Genomic DNA, 15,734 nt, shown 5'->3' on the forward strand with positions numbered 1-15,734 from the left:
AAAAAGAAGCTTCTACGTAAAGCCTGATAAAATGTCATATCAGCAGGTTTGGCGTACCATGAAATAAATGTACTCCAGCAAAAAAAAAATATGATGAACTATATCGCTACATTGTATACAAATTAAACTTAGAATAAGTACACTGTATAACTCAGGAGAGGATGGAAACATGGATATGTAGATGCCCTTTTAACTGGCTTCAGTGCCCCCCCCCCCCTTCACCCATCAACGTCTTTGGAGATTTGTTAAGTCCTTTCTATTGTGCAAAAAAAAAAAAACTTTTATTCCCTATAAATATCAAAATGTTTTTAAAGGAGAAATTCACTCTGACGATAAATTGGTTTCAAGCAGAATACAAGAGAGAAATACATTGGTGAAGCTTTGATGAAAATCCATTATAAAAATGTAGTTTGAATTTTGAAAGTTTTTGATTTGTGAAGTCATATGCTAGCACCTCCCCGAAAACATCATTATAATATATTAAATTCTGAAAATTTTCAAAAGCAAAATGATGACTTATTTTTCATTTCTTTATGGGAATGAAATGACGCTGATAGTACATGTACGTTCCCACACATTTAAAAATCACTTTCATTTTTTTTAGAAAATGAATTTAAAAAAATGTAGTCACATGGCATATCTAGGAGCTGCTCATCAGTGACATTGGCACGTCGAAAATATTATGTTTAATAAATGAAATTTTGAAATCAAACCTTTACTAAAATATATTTTTTTATTTGTTTTTATAGCTAACTTATCGCCAGGGTAAGCTGTAAAACATAATATGTAACTGTCCCATCAAGAAATGAAAAAAGTGACCTTCGTCTTTGCACCATCTTACCTATTCGTCCAGGGCATCTATTAGCTAGGTGAGGTTCCAATTCACTCCTTGGTAGCTTTGCTGTACAGAAGTCTGTGTTTGGACATAACACTATTAGTCTGTCTAACATCCTGTAATGAAATATTGATCAAACAGAAAGGAGAGAAAATAAAAAGTGATTTAGAAGCCATCTATGATCGAAATGTGAAAAGTGCAACGGTTAATTTTCTGAATGTAGTTGCAAAGCAGTATGCAACAGTTTCATTATTGGAAGAGGAATGCTACAATTTGTGGTAATGCAGTGTAATTCATTCATTATAGTCGGTACATACATTCTACATGTACATGTACACGTACATGTACAGTAGCCAATACAAAGTCTTCATCAAACTAAAAAGGTAACAAATATCCAATTTGCAAAAAATTTATGAGTTTTTCTTACAAGTAAAAAAAAAAAAGATGGGATCACTGAATCATGTGACATGACTCACTCCAAAAATTGAAATCACTGCATCTACATGTATTTCATACCTTGCTTTCAAGTTCATGTGAGGCATGAAGAGGTTGTTGAGGAAAACAATGAAAATGATGTGGATTTTTTTCCAGGCACCAGTGGTGAAACGAGCCAAAAATGTTGAGGGTGCCAGATACATGTATGTATGGCGTATCAGGCAAAATTCATAGAGTGTTGAGCGAGCAAAAATTTCAACTTTTTAATTTACACTCAAATCCAATTTTTTGTGATAGATTTTGACATAATATTCAGAAAATAATATATTTTTCTCTTCTTTCCTTTTCTCTTTTGTCTAGGGTTGTGAAAAATTTAGGAGGGCATGCGCCCTCAAGTGCCTCAATCTAGATGCCACTACCAGGCAAAGATTATATTGTTACAGAAACAACAGTAGACTTTAATAGACAAAAGGATAATAACCTGGAATAGACAATAGACATAGAGACCAAAAAATGAGAAATAGCAGACAAGGCAAGATTTCATCCAGGGCAATGACGGCTACTGTTCAAGCTGATTGCATATAGACTCTGAGAATAAGAATAGAAAAATAATAATTTTTCACTGTTTGGGGTATAATAACAAACCAAGTGTGGGTACTGGGCATCCGCTATGATGGCTCTTTCAAGGTCAAGGTCAAGGTCAAAGGTGAGGTGAAAATGAAGTTCTCTGCAAGGTGTCTAATGACACAATGATACTTTTGAAGATGTTCCCATTGTCAACTTGAAAGCAAGAACAGTTTGATGTAATAATGAAGTGGGGAAAAGTACAAGAGATACAGGTTAATATTTTCTCCCTGCTGATTTGACTGGTAGAATAGTAGATGAGAGTTGCTCATGTTTCATATTCAATAGCATCTCATGCTGCAAAGGGTTTAACACTGTACATGTAGTGTAATGATATTTTTCTCTTTTTTGTTTGGACTACTTGTAAAGTTTCATCTAATATCACAATTGACACCACCATCATTATCATCAACATCAATCATCACCATCATCATCATCATCATCAACATCATCATTATCACCATCATCATCATCGCTATCATCATCATCACCATCATCACCACCACCACCATCACCATGATCATCACCATGATCACCATCATCAACATCATCATCACTACCATTATCATCATCATCAATACAATCACCAGCATCATCATCATCAACACCATCACCAGCATCACCATTAACACAATCATAATCATCATCATCATCATAATAGATACATCTTTGCCAACATCATCATCATCACCACCATCACCACCACTCAATTATCATCATCATCATCACCATCATTATCTTCACCACCACAATAATCATCATCATCATCATCACCATCAATTATTACCATCATCACCATCATCATCTTCATCATCACCATCAATTATTACCATCATCACCATCATCATCTTCATCATCATCACCATCATCATCTTCACCACCACAATAATAATCATCATCATCATTAAATTATCATCACCATCAACGTTATCATCATCGTCATCATAATTATCAATATAATCATCATCATCATCTTCATTATTTTCCAAAGCACTTTTGTTTTTTGTTTTTTTGCAAATACTTTTTCAGGTTTCTCTTCCTAGTCACGTAAATTTCAGAATCACAAACAACTTTTTGTTGGAGGAAATGAGGAGAAGCAACAATCATCCTTCATGAAGGCCTGATATAAAGCAGACAAAAGCAGGGTTAAAAAAAAATATATTAAAGGAAAGTTTCTTTTAAATTTTAGTACTCCATGTACTGTATCATCAGTGTATGCCTACATATTCAGGTAGGCAAGAAGATTCCATTTTGATTTTACATGTACATGTAATGTATATTGCAAGAGTATACATATGTACATCATACAAAATTGATGTAAATCGTCAAACACAAAAATAATTACATCAATAGAATAGTACTGTACATGTAGCAGCCCAGGAAAAAAGGTGCCCATTAAAATGGACATTTGCCACTTCTTCACCCCTTTCACTTGACCTACCTATAACCAGTATCCCTTGAGATGTTATTACCAATCTCATTAGCCTGACTCATAATTGATTATCAACTGTCTTCTATTCATTCACAAAATCACCCTACTAGGCTTTGGTTGCAGACCCTTTCCATTTCTACAAAGTGTACCCCAGAGTCCCAGACCTGCATGGTTTCAAATGAATCGGAGGAATTACGATATCATCATGGACGACTCTTTCAATAATATAATTCAGTTGCATGTGCCACATACTATTAAAAAAAAAGACAAATTAATTTTTAAAGTACATGTATGATGTAAAATATAAATTAATAACTGTACACAATGCTGCAAATATAACAATCACAAACATTTGGATCCTACAGTTAAATGTAACTGTCCTTTCTTTTGTATTATTTGGTTATCTATTTGTATCTCATTTGATTTTTTGTCTGCTCTTTTGTTCTCCTTTTCTCCTTTTCTTGTGACCAATAACTGTACACAATGCTAAAAGTAACAATTACAAACATTTGGATCCAACATGTATCCGTCTTTTCTTTCAGATACTAAAGTAATCTATTCATTTTCAATATAATGTTATTTTATTTGGACATCTTTACAATTTATTTGTTTTTCATTTGATTTTTCTGTGTGCTCTTTTGTCCTCCTTTTCTCCTTTTTTTTTTTTTTATTTCTATCATTTTTTAATGGTTTTTATAAGTGGCTGAAAATACAAGACTACACAGAAGATCCTTGTTGGAGAATGCACTTCTGAGAAAGAGCAGTCTTCATCAAAATATTACTGATGAGTCATTGATTCTCCTATGAAGACCAAAAAAAGAGCGAAGGTCTCCAATTGACAAAGTAATTTCTAGGCAGCACTTTCACACAAAATACTGTGCACATTTTTGATGCCATGTCCGCACTCTGCAGCATGTACATGTACATCTAATAACGCAATGTACAATTGAATACCATGCCTGACATACATGTACATGTAGTTGTCAACAAAACATTTTTTTAGCCACTTGAACCTCAATATTTGAGGGGAGCCAGTGAACATGGCAACTACATGGCATTATTTTTTTGTCCTGAGATTCCACATGTACATGTATTAAAGGTATGGTCCAGGCTGGAATTCAGAGCAAAATGCTGAAAATTTGACAAAATCAGGTAACAAATTAACAAAGTTATTGAATTTTAAAGATTTGCATTATTCCGGTGAAACAGTTCTAGGCATGTCTTTATGAATATTCATTAGGTGGGCTGATGATGTCATATCCCCACTTGTTCTTTTGTATTTATTATACGAATTTAGGTTTATTAAAAATTTTGTACCAAGAACAATTGGATTGACAACTGATTAAGTGCATTATTGCTGCAACTTATTTTATCATAATGGAGACACATCATTTACACATTTTTTATGAAAAAATGAAACATTTATGATTTCATGTAACATTTATAAAGAAAAAGGAAAGTGGGGATGTGACATCACCAGCCCACCTAATGAATATTCATGACCATGTGCATATAACTGTTTTCACAAAATATTGATTAAGTTCAAGATCCAATAACTTCGTTATTTGTTATCCGATTTTGATGAAATTTTCAGCATTTTGCTCAGTGAATTTCACTCTGTTTATTTAAATTTTCAGCCCAGAGTATCCCTTTAATAATGCTTTCTTGATTTTGGGATAGGTCTACAATACATGTTTGGTACATGTACGGGTGATGAGGGGCAAAAAAAAGGTTTTTACATTGGGGGCTCCGGGCAATTTTGTCCCAAAAATGACAAAACAAGAAAATCCTCATCCACACTAATAAAATTGTAAAAAGCCAAAAAAACTAAAATATAAAAACAATAATAAAATAATTTGCCTAATGAGGGGTGATGTTCATGAATAAAAATGTCAAAACAGGAAATGGAATTACAGGCCTATTTCTGTTTAATAGTGGGCAAGTCCAAGAATTTGCGTGCGTTACGTATGGGACATTTCAGAGGCTTTAATGACCTGAAAAATAGTGTTAAATGACTTTGATTAGATTGAATACCCTCGTGTTGGTAGACATCTAGGAGAAGAATATCATGCAAAAAATGGTGACAAATGACCTTGACCCTTTAGAGAGAAAAGATATGCCGTTACGTATGGGACGCAGAAAAAAGACAATTTTTAAAACATTTTTTTCAAGTTGAGAATTCTCTAAAAGTATTTCATTTGACAACCTGTAACTTAGTGTGATAGAAGTCACAATACTCTAGTATATCTAAGGCAAGTTTCACTTCATAAGCCAAATCCCTCTAATTACAGACTCTAATTAAACAAATTTATGACGTGTTACGTATGGGACATTTTGTCCCCATAGAGAACGTACACAATTTTCCCTATATAATTCAAAATAATGAAATAATGAAAATATGGGAATAACAAAAGACATATTTGATATGACTTAAAAGGAAATTAGCCATTTCAACATTTTTTTTCTTGTTTTTCATGGTTTCATGAATTTCTTATGTATTTCTATTGTTTTTATTTTTTCATATTTTTCAAGTTTCACAATTTTTTCACTCCGATTGTTTTCATTAATCAGTATTCATAACAAATCAGTCTTTAAAAACTAAAGAAAAGGTAAATAATCACTTTTTAGAGCACTCCTGAAATGTGTTTTTTCTCCATTCACTTTGTACACAAATCTCCCCATTGACATTGTGTGTAAATGTCCCATACGTAACACGTTGTCCCTTACGTAACAATTTTTTAATTAAAAAGTAAACTCTATTTTTGAAACTTTTTGTGGTATAACATTTTCATACTTAATATATTAGAACTTCACAGAGATGCAACAATACAAGTGTTGTATTATGAGAAATAACTTTAAAAAACATCCTCAAAATGTTACGTATGGGACATTCCATCTCTGGACAAGGCCTAATCTGCATAATTAATTAGATGACACCACCTTTTTTCCCAAAAAAGTAATAAGATGTTAGGGGTCCATGTCCCACCTATGACTAAATCTCACAAGTTGTGTTTTTATTTTCTATGAGTTTTCATAATTGTCCCATACGTAACGCCCATTTTACCAATTATGCAAATTAGGTGTCCTAAATTAGCATAAATATGCATATCAAATTTTTCTTAATGAAATTTAAAAATTCAACATTTGGGTTTTCTTACCCCACCATTGGTAACTCCTTAAATTAAAGATTAAATTTGGCCTTCTGGGGTGACCTTTTCTTGGACTTGCCCTAGTACATTATTCCCCTTCTGCAGCCCGCAACAATTATGTGTACTGTAGGCTTGTACATACATGTACATGTACTGTATGGAAAGTGAGCATGGCTGAAAGAGTATTACTAAAAAGGAGTCTGCAAGTACAGACTATCCAATCCAATCTATTGTTGTAGGATGAACTGCAACAAACAAAGCTTAGAATACCAGACAATCTACTCCACACTAACATTTATCATCCATTCAAACAGACCCCAATCATTTAATTCTCATAAGGCACGGGTCCCTTCAACGCCAGAAGGCCATTAGCCATGCATGAGGCAATGAAAGACAAGGTCTTTTGGGCTCTGAAGATTGTCATCCGTCTCATGATATGAATCATTTTTAGCCCTAGGGCCTAAAGGGCAACCCTCGGATTAAAAACCAGCAAAATTCAATATTGTCTCCCTTTCATTGTGGAGCGATATTGAATAAATGTAGTCTTGACTTTCAGGCCCTTGATGTTATATGCAAAAAAGAAAAAATAATAATAAATGAGGCTATAAAAGAAAAAATAACCCCCAATTTATTGAAAATTGGTCACATTCTACATGTAGCATTAATTGAGCACTATAGCACACTGAATTACCAGGACCAACATGTACGTACAGTGTATGTGAACTTCTGTGAGGTGCAAAGTGAAATCTGGAATGAAGAGAATTGAACCTCTATAGATGAAGAATTATGGAGCCAGGGTGATTCATCCATATTTTATGAAGAATTTATGTAATAGTTATTCAATTCTTCAATTTATTGTTTTCCATCAATCAGAAAACCTGATTGAAAGTGATACTGGTATTTGATGGTGACAGGATCCAGAAAGAAAAAACCTAATTCCAAAACAGCTCTACAAAACAAAAGTCTATTATAATGCAAAATAGCTTGAATACTATTGCGATCTCAATACAACTCATCAATTTACTGATGCACTTGAATACTGTTGCAATCTCACTATTAGAAAGTCAAAAAGGGGCCTAAGCTTTCGATCCTAGCAGAATCTTCGTCGGAGGCAAAAATTAAACAACTTATTAAATGGAAACAGCACTCGATAGCCCATTTTATATTGGGCTGCATCATGTAGTGCTTTAAAAGCACTAAAAGCTAATTAATGTACTCTCGCTTCTACCCCATTAATCAATTATTTTCACTATTGGGAAGGGAGAGGAGAGCTATTGACGTTGGGTTTCTGTATCAAGAGTGAATAGGATTGCCCTATGTGTGAACTGTGCTCCGAGGTTGATTGCATTGTGGTAACATTTTACACTGATAGTCAGATGAAAAAGCGCTATAATACAATGTACCATATATATGCCTGACCATGGAAGTCTTTTCTCCCTCAGTGGCCTGACGTACGTATGTACAATGTACCGTACATGATACACGACACATTGTGCATAGTCAGCGCAGGACTATGCACAATGTGTCATGTACAGAAGGCTTGTTTTAATACCATATTTGTATAAAAAAATTGAGCCATACATCATCATGTACATGTATGATTCAAATTTTTTTTTGGCACACGTGTAAAGAGTACATGTATTAGTCATGAAGTGTGACGTCATGAATTTTCCTTTTTACATTTTGATACCGTATTCCGGTAGGCGGTAAAGCACGTTTAAGTACCTGTACACCTCAATTTTGGACGGAATCGGTCCATGGGGGGAGGGGGTGGGAGTGGGGCCATGTATGACCTTGTGAGAAGCAAGACAAGAGGGTACTAATGGCCGGTGGGTGCTTCTCATCTGTGGCCCGTTTCATAACGGACTTGCAACTATTGTAACTTTGCCATAATGGCAACTACCATGGTAACAGGGCCAATCAGCAGCCAATCAAAATCAAGGTTTCCATGGTAGTTGCCATTATGGCAAAGTTACAACAGATGCAAGTCCTTTATATGAAACAGCCCCCTGCTGTTTGTAGTCTTGCTACATCATACAGGGTGTATGCGTCGCTTTTACACGTACATGTACATCAAGCATTTTAGCAGCAGTTTCCACCTACAGTAGGCTACCAGGAACTGGGTTATCTGTATCTTCAAAACTTACAGTATCACAGGGTGCTACATGTACATTGTATATAAGCACTTGCCCGATTGCCCAGGACAAGTAAAATTAGTCGGGCAAGTGTTTTGAAGTAAAGACCGAAACTACTTGCCCGAATTGGGCAGGCAAAATTCTCACAGTAGAATGACCAAAATTAGGGTCGATATGATATTGATCCTAATTTTGGTCATGGCAGGCAATATAAAATCAATTTGGGAAAAGAAATGCAATAACAAAGTAGATCAGTTTGAGAGAAAAAGGTCAATGGTTTATAAAACTGCAAAACTTTCTTTTGAAGAGGTAAAACTTTTTTTCAATAATTTATTTCGGGCAAGTGAAATAGATTTTTGGGCAGGTATATTCCAGCTATTTAAAAATTTACTTGCCCAACTGGGCAAGTGCTTCTAAAAAGTTATGTAGCAGAAGCACCCTGCCTATCAGAATCAAAGAATTAATATAAAGTCAATAGGAACCTCTGAATCCCATCTTACAAATAGTTTTGATTGATCAGATCAGCCAAAAGTATGGCAAGCCAGCAACCGCAATCTATAATAATGCATGTCTGACAAAAAGGTTTTCTAAATTATACATGTACGCTGTATACATGTATGATGTACATGTACATGTACATGTATATCAAACATGCATCATTGTCTTGACAATTCAGTGTGCTCCTCTTTAATGACAAAGGGTCGTTGTGCCAATTTCCTGGATGAAAAATTACAACATTGATGTATTTCCATCCGAGGTTGACTGGCTCAATAATAACTCTTTGTAAGATGTGGCTCTGGTGCGTGTTCCATAAAGCTGTTGATAAAGTTAAAAGTTACTTTAAGAACCAATGGTGATCCTTTCTTGTGTAGACAAAAACTGTCACTAACGATGGTACACGTATATACTGGAGTTCACCAGTCGTTCTTAAAGTCTCTATCAATTTACGAACAGCTTGAGCTTTACATGTATCAAACCGTTCAAACGGCTCTGTTTTGTTATAATACATCACTCACCTTCTGACGATAAGACTTGACGATCTGCAATCCTGCTGTGTCAACGGCCTCCGGTCGATCGGACAGAATTTATGCAAGTTCAGAACACTCCTAAGACAGCGCATACAAAACGTATGTCCACACATAGTATCCATAGGGTTCACTAGTGGTTGAAGGCATATATTACACGTAAGTTCCTCGTCTACGACATCGCAGTAGTCGTAGACGTGGTTGTCGTGGAGCTGGTGGCGCTGTCCGCAAGTCCTACAGAGGATGATGGGGTTGCGCGCGGCAGGGGACGGGTCCGTCATCTTGACTGGTTAGTTTCGCAGCTCCTGGTTAGCAATCTTTGATGGCTCCTTCACCCTTTGTAATATAGTCTTGGCGGTATCCACATGTACAAATCAGCAAGAATGAGATTTGAATCGCTCCATTGCGATTGTGACCCTAGAATCCTGATGTCTCCACAATTTCAAATCAAAGGCTTCCAAAATAAAGACACAAATCATCAGAACTACTTGTTAAAAACAGTCCTGTATGCTGTTGCAGATCAAGATTACAATTACCACATTACCACAAGAAGATGTGCCTGTATTCCAAATAATTATTAATTTCCAAAACCAACCATTGAATGGCATCTACTCCGCACCACTAATGGACGTCTGGCAATTCATTAGGAACAGTAGACTGAATTTCATATCGTCCCAAAAGGATAGAGAGGCATAATGGGGGGAAAATAAATCTCAATAAATGAGTGAATCGAGGTCACTTCCAGGCAGCAGTTCCAACTGTCAACTGGACTGGCTTCGTTTCCTTGACAATGATTTAATATTCATGAAGCAAATAATATTTATCCATCAATGTTATTCAGATCCATCTCATACATAGTCATCAAAATTCAATAGTAAGAAATATCATACGAGTTCATCCCCTTTTTAATATGTTAAAACTCTCAAGTACTTTCCGAGTAAACCTTCACCTTTGGCTTTAAGACGTCCACAGATCACACACACTATTCACTTCTACATTGATTCCCAAGGCAAAAGTCCATGACAGGTTTAAACAGTGTCCTCACAAGCCACCCAGTCAGCTGATCCCATCTGCTATTCACTGGGTGTAATTATAGCCGGTGAATATAATCCAATATCGCCCCCTTCCTCTCTCTCAAGCATCCGAAGCGATGTTTGCCGACGACGAATTGGTATTTGAGCATCGGCAGCTTGAAGAGAGGGACAGAGAGAGGGTAATAGCGGATGAGAGCGAATTCACACGATTGGGAAGAGAGGATGAGCTCTTCTGATTAACTTCTCTGGTCAATCGTCGTCTGGGTTATATCGCCCAGTTGAGAGTGCGATATCTTTTGCCGTAAGCTGGACATCCACCGGATGAAGGATGGTGATGAGTGATGGAATGATCAAATGGAATGTGGTCATCAGGTTCCAGGCCTTGTATTCCTGATCTACATGTAAGGTAGATCCTGCAAAAAAAAAAAAAAATAGTGTTTTTAACATCCAGCACTACATACGTACAGTATATTCAGCTGTACATATTTGAGGACCAGTGACTGAACATGTACCCAATCATTTTTTTTTTGGGGGGGGATGGGGAGTCAGGACCGGAGTAAATAATTATGCTACAATGTATACAGTGTATTTGTGTTATTTATAGGCAGACAATCCAAACATGTACATATAATGCCAATAATCATAATAAGGAATATCAAGTTTCATTAGACAATCCTTGGTGTTGGTAGACTTTGGCATACAGCGGAAAACAAACAAGGTTTGATCCTTGAAAGATAAGGAACACTGTACACTGTACAGTGTAGATCACATGTCAACAAAGTACAATGTACAGACATCTTAACAACAAATGAGAGACCAAACATACACTGTACATTGTAGTACATGAACCACACTAACAATATTAATTTCCCGGATTAGATTTCACTTTTTATCATTTTAATCTTAATGCCCAATCATTAAAATTCAAATAGTTGTATGTAGGCCTATATCTGTTTGGTATCTTTTACAAGCTGGCAGCACAATACACACTCACAAGCTCCAGGGCATCCTACATGTACATTGTATGTACATGTAGATCATTTGATACTGTACATGTATGTACATGTATGTGTACTATGAACATCCAAATGAATACAATGATTGCACAATGTTATCACTGACATGACGTCACCGAGAAAGCTATGAATAATGGAGTCATGTTACCAGCTAGTTGCCATTGACACTTTTGAGTTTGAATGGGCAGATCTATGGAAAAGTACTGTACATTGCCAGGAATATTCCAAAAGGCAGGTTGGGTTGCAAATGTGGCTTGAAAATTTGACGAGAAAAACAAAGGTCATCACTGATCAGCCAAAACTGATGGCCATTTCATGTCAATGAATTGTTTTCCTCCCCTATTTTTTTTCTTGCTAGGATTTAGGGGGTTCAATCAGCCATCGCACTCCATACCCGCCCCCCCCCCCCCCCCCCGGCTACCAACTTATAAAAAATCTCAGCAGTTAAACTATCTAGCGGCCCATGAAAAATGTGTAGTGTACATGAATCGCATTGTTCCATGTAGTTCGCTTCTGATGAGTGGACATTGATCGGGTGCTGGACTTCACACCCTGCCACTGATTGCAAATGGAGTTGAAAAAATTAATTTGGCCTACTGACCTACATGTACAGTCTGTAGGCTATAAACCATCTATGGGCTGTAGTTGTTCCTCAATGGTCATTTGCTTAAATTAACCTGTGGTTCGTCATCATCAGAAAATTAATTTGGCATAATAGTTGGTTACATAAAATGTACATGTATGTACCCTCAAAGAAAACTGACCAAAAACATCAAGTTTATACCTTTTTTAAATACCGATTTAACATAAACTCTATGTAAATCGATGGAAAATGTGATCAGGAAAATACAGAAAACATTTCTCAAAATCGGATTTTAGACATCACTGTACATTGTAAACACAAATAATAACAATGTTTTATTTACTAAGGGGCCAGGGTAGCCACTTTAATCATAAGACTGCTCTTCCAGTGGGCCCTGAATTATCATTTATATCACAGTATAAACAGAGAAGGTACATGTACATAGGCCAACAACACATGGCCTATACTACACTGAACACGGGTCTGATCATGCATAATAAATGCGCAATAAATGAACCTAGAACATCTGATCTTCTGAAGTCAGAAGAGGAGATAAATATAGCGCATCATTTGCAGGATGGGTTCACAGAGATATTTAACAATCACTATCTTGACGCTAAAGGCTTCCCAGGGGCACGGGGTCTCCCCGCATACAGAATGTAATCAAGGGTATGGCTCCTCATTTCAAGTGAGAGATTCTATAGTGTATGGAAAACTACAAAACATATTTGGAGATATATGGATGTATATTTTTTTATTTCCTCTGAAGATCCGACTTGTGTATGAAAATATGTTGTCCTTCCTTTCAAATAAAGACAAAGGTCAGGTTTTTTTTATCTTGACCCTAAAGGCTTCCCAGGGGCACAGGGTCTCCTGCATACAAAATGTCATCAAGGGTATGGCTCTTCATTTCAAGTGAGAGATTCTTAAGTGTATGGAAAACTACAAAAGATATGGATGTATTTAAAATATCTACATTTTTTTATTTCCATTTCAAATATCTGACTTGTGAATAAAAATATTTTGTCCTTTCTTTCAAATGAAGACAAAGGTCAGGATTTTTTTTCTCGTGGACCCAGACTACAATTCAAAACCTACTGCCTACAATGGAAATCTATAAATATTGGATGAGCTAAACAGTGAAAGAGGATTTTCATGGGGATTTTCCAGTGAGAGATTCTAAAAAGTGTATGGAAAACTACAAACATATTAAAAGGAGATTGTACGATTATGTAGTTTAGCTTGGAAGAGCTGCGTATTATAAAGGATTACTTCTTCAAGGTTATTTATATTACATTCTGAATTCCTGAAGAATAGATAATGCTGCTTTATAATCTGACACTTGGGCCTTGGTTTTTTTCCTTCTTCTTTCTTTTGAAGTTTATAGTATACAAATATACAATGACACTCGAGGATCTGGCTAAAACTATTCGCATCGAAGGAACATCATATAGTACTATTCTCCCGAGGGCCATCGTGTGATGTTCCTGAGTGCAAATAGTTTTAGCCAGTTCCGAGAATGGGTCATTGTATATTTGTTTTATATCCCTTCCACTCATATATATTCTTCATACGATATTCTTCGTTGATACCCGACTTTTACAGCAAAACGATTTTTAATAAGTCGATGATGGAACAATCGTTGAGAAGTTGAGAAAACAATAAGCCTTGCCGTATTGATCGTCTGTTCAGCGAGCGCACCTGGTTAGTGCAGCTCGTCGAAAGTTTCCCATGGCATGCAGTAGAGAGTACCGTTGGGCTGAGCAGCGCTCTGCTCGCATCGCGCCGCACAGCTCGCGAATCGAGTAGGGGGCGGGGTCAAAAAACGTATAGTTCACTTTTTCCCTAGGGAAAAAATGGACTATGTGTGACGTCAGCAAGGAAAATGAACTATTTCATGGCAAACGTTTTTCGTAGTAAAACTATTCTTTTTCTCCTTGTGTACACTCTCAATACAACAATCTTAAGTAAGGGATATAAACTAAGATTAAAACCTCTCCCCTTCTACATACATTCCTATATGAAATGTATGTGATGTGTACACTGCAGTGTTAATGCAAAGAGGCTATCAATTTTTTACTTTTTTTAAATGAAAGAAGTTAACAGACTTCATCATCCCAACAACTTATTAAAGAACAAGTTGATTTTAAATGATAAATAACAAAAAATCAAATTCATATTCCCCTTGAATTTTCTTTAAAATTGGACATGAAAATGAATAGAAAACAAATTATTGCTGCCGATTTGAGGAGCAAAAAAAGCAGACGGTTTATTGAGAATAAAAAGATGGGTAATAATAATAGAGGTCAAAGCATGCTTTGAGCTCAGGAGGCCGAGAAGTGTTACATGTATTTCAAAGAGCCAAGAGGTATTAAATGTAGACAGGTTGGCCAAGTACTGAAAAAGTGTGAACATGCATAGACATGCATTCCTTGGACATCGATAAAGAAGAAAAAAGAAAAAACGTGTCTAGGAATGTCTTGTGAGCCAAACTTGGATGATCTCTGATTTGTCCTGGAGCTTGGTTTCAATTTGTTCAAGAGTTCAGCATAGATAGATGTACAGCTCATTGCATATTTCAAGTTACAATGATTGGAACTGGTATTGTTTCATTCATCGAGGGGCACAGTAGGGCTTTCAATTTTGAAAATGGATCATGCTCCTGAAGGTGCATTTCCAATAAATATTCATATTTATTTTATTTGAATCATAGGCCATATACATGTATGGTTTTCTCAACTCATAATACGTTGGTCTATCTACATGTATGTCCTTCTTGTTGGATTCCCAATAGCTTTTTTCAAAGTTTATTTCTATATTTCTCTAACCATCTACAATATCTTTTACCATTTTTGTGCTATTTTTACAATAAACTTTTCTTCAGGTTGGACTTCCTCTTAAATACATGTAGATAATAATAATAACACTTATTTACCCAGGGTAGCCACTCTCAGCTGTAAGCTGTTCTTCCAGCGGGCCCTGCATAACATAATAGGTTATTATTACCCTTCTCCGTTCTCATGCGTCAAGCGCCTGACAAGAAGGCAGAAGGTTCCTTTTTTTAAGTCTTTGGTATGACTCGGCCGGGGATTGAACCCACGACCTCCCGTCCATGAGGCGGGCGCTCTACCACTGAGCCACCATGTCCGGATGACATCGTGCATGTCATGTCTCGTGTAATGATGCAATAAAAGCAGTGTGAGGTGTTGCTCATGACATCAGGGGATTCCCCAGAACTCATTGAATACAATTTTAACAAAGCAGCTTGCACCATGGATCAGTGGTCTTGTATAAAAGCACTAGACCTATAGATTGTGTGTGCTTCACAATACATGTACCTCTATGGAGATTATATCATCATGACCATTATACAACAAAGGACTGTCTGGACACCTGGAACTCAAGTCTCGACATGTACTGCTGCCACATGTTATGAAAACATATTCATAACGGTTTCATGTCATTT

General features: G+C 36.2%; 1 protein-coding gene across 3 annotated transcripts in view; it reads right to left on the minus strand.

Moving 5' to 3' along the window:
* The window catches only part of LOC129264000 (ligand of Numb protein X 2-like), a 33,722-nt gene extending 21,984 nt beyond the window's left edge, over positions 1-11,738 (minus strand). The window contains exons 1-3 of one of the 3 annotated variants that reach the window (XM_064101261.1): positions 11,664-11,738; positions 9,627-11,082; positions 842-951 (exon numbers count right to left, since the gene is read on the minus strand). In XM_064101261.1, the coding sequence (XP_063957331.1) occupies positions 842-951; positions 9,627-9,916 (400 nt within the window). In that variant the 5' untranslated portion in view covers positions 9,917-11,082; positions 11,664-11,738. The other 2 variants (XM_064101263.1, XM_064101262.1) reach the window with 2 other exon arrangements.
* Between the last annotated feature and the right edge of the window lie 3,996 nt (positions 11,739-15,734).

The sequence above is a fragment of the Lytechinus pictus genome, chromosome 6 (assembly GCF_037042905.1).
Source record: "Lytechinus pictus isolate F3 Inbred chromosome 6, Lp3.0, whole genome shotgun sequence".
NCBI classification, from domain to species: Eukaryota; Metazoa; Echinodermata; class Echinoidea; order Temnopleuroida; family Toxopneustidae; genus Lytechinus; species Lytechinus pictus.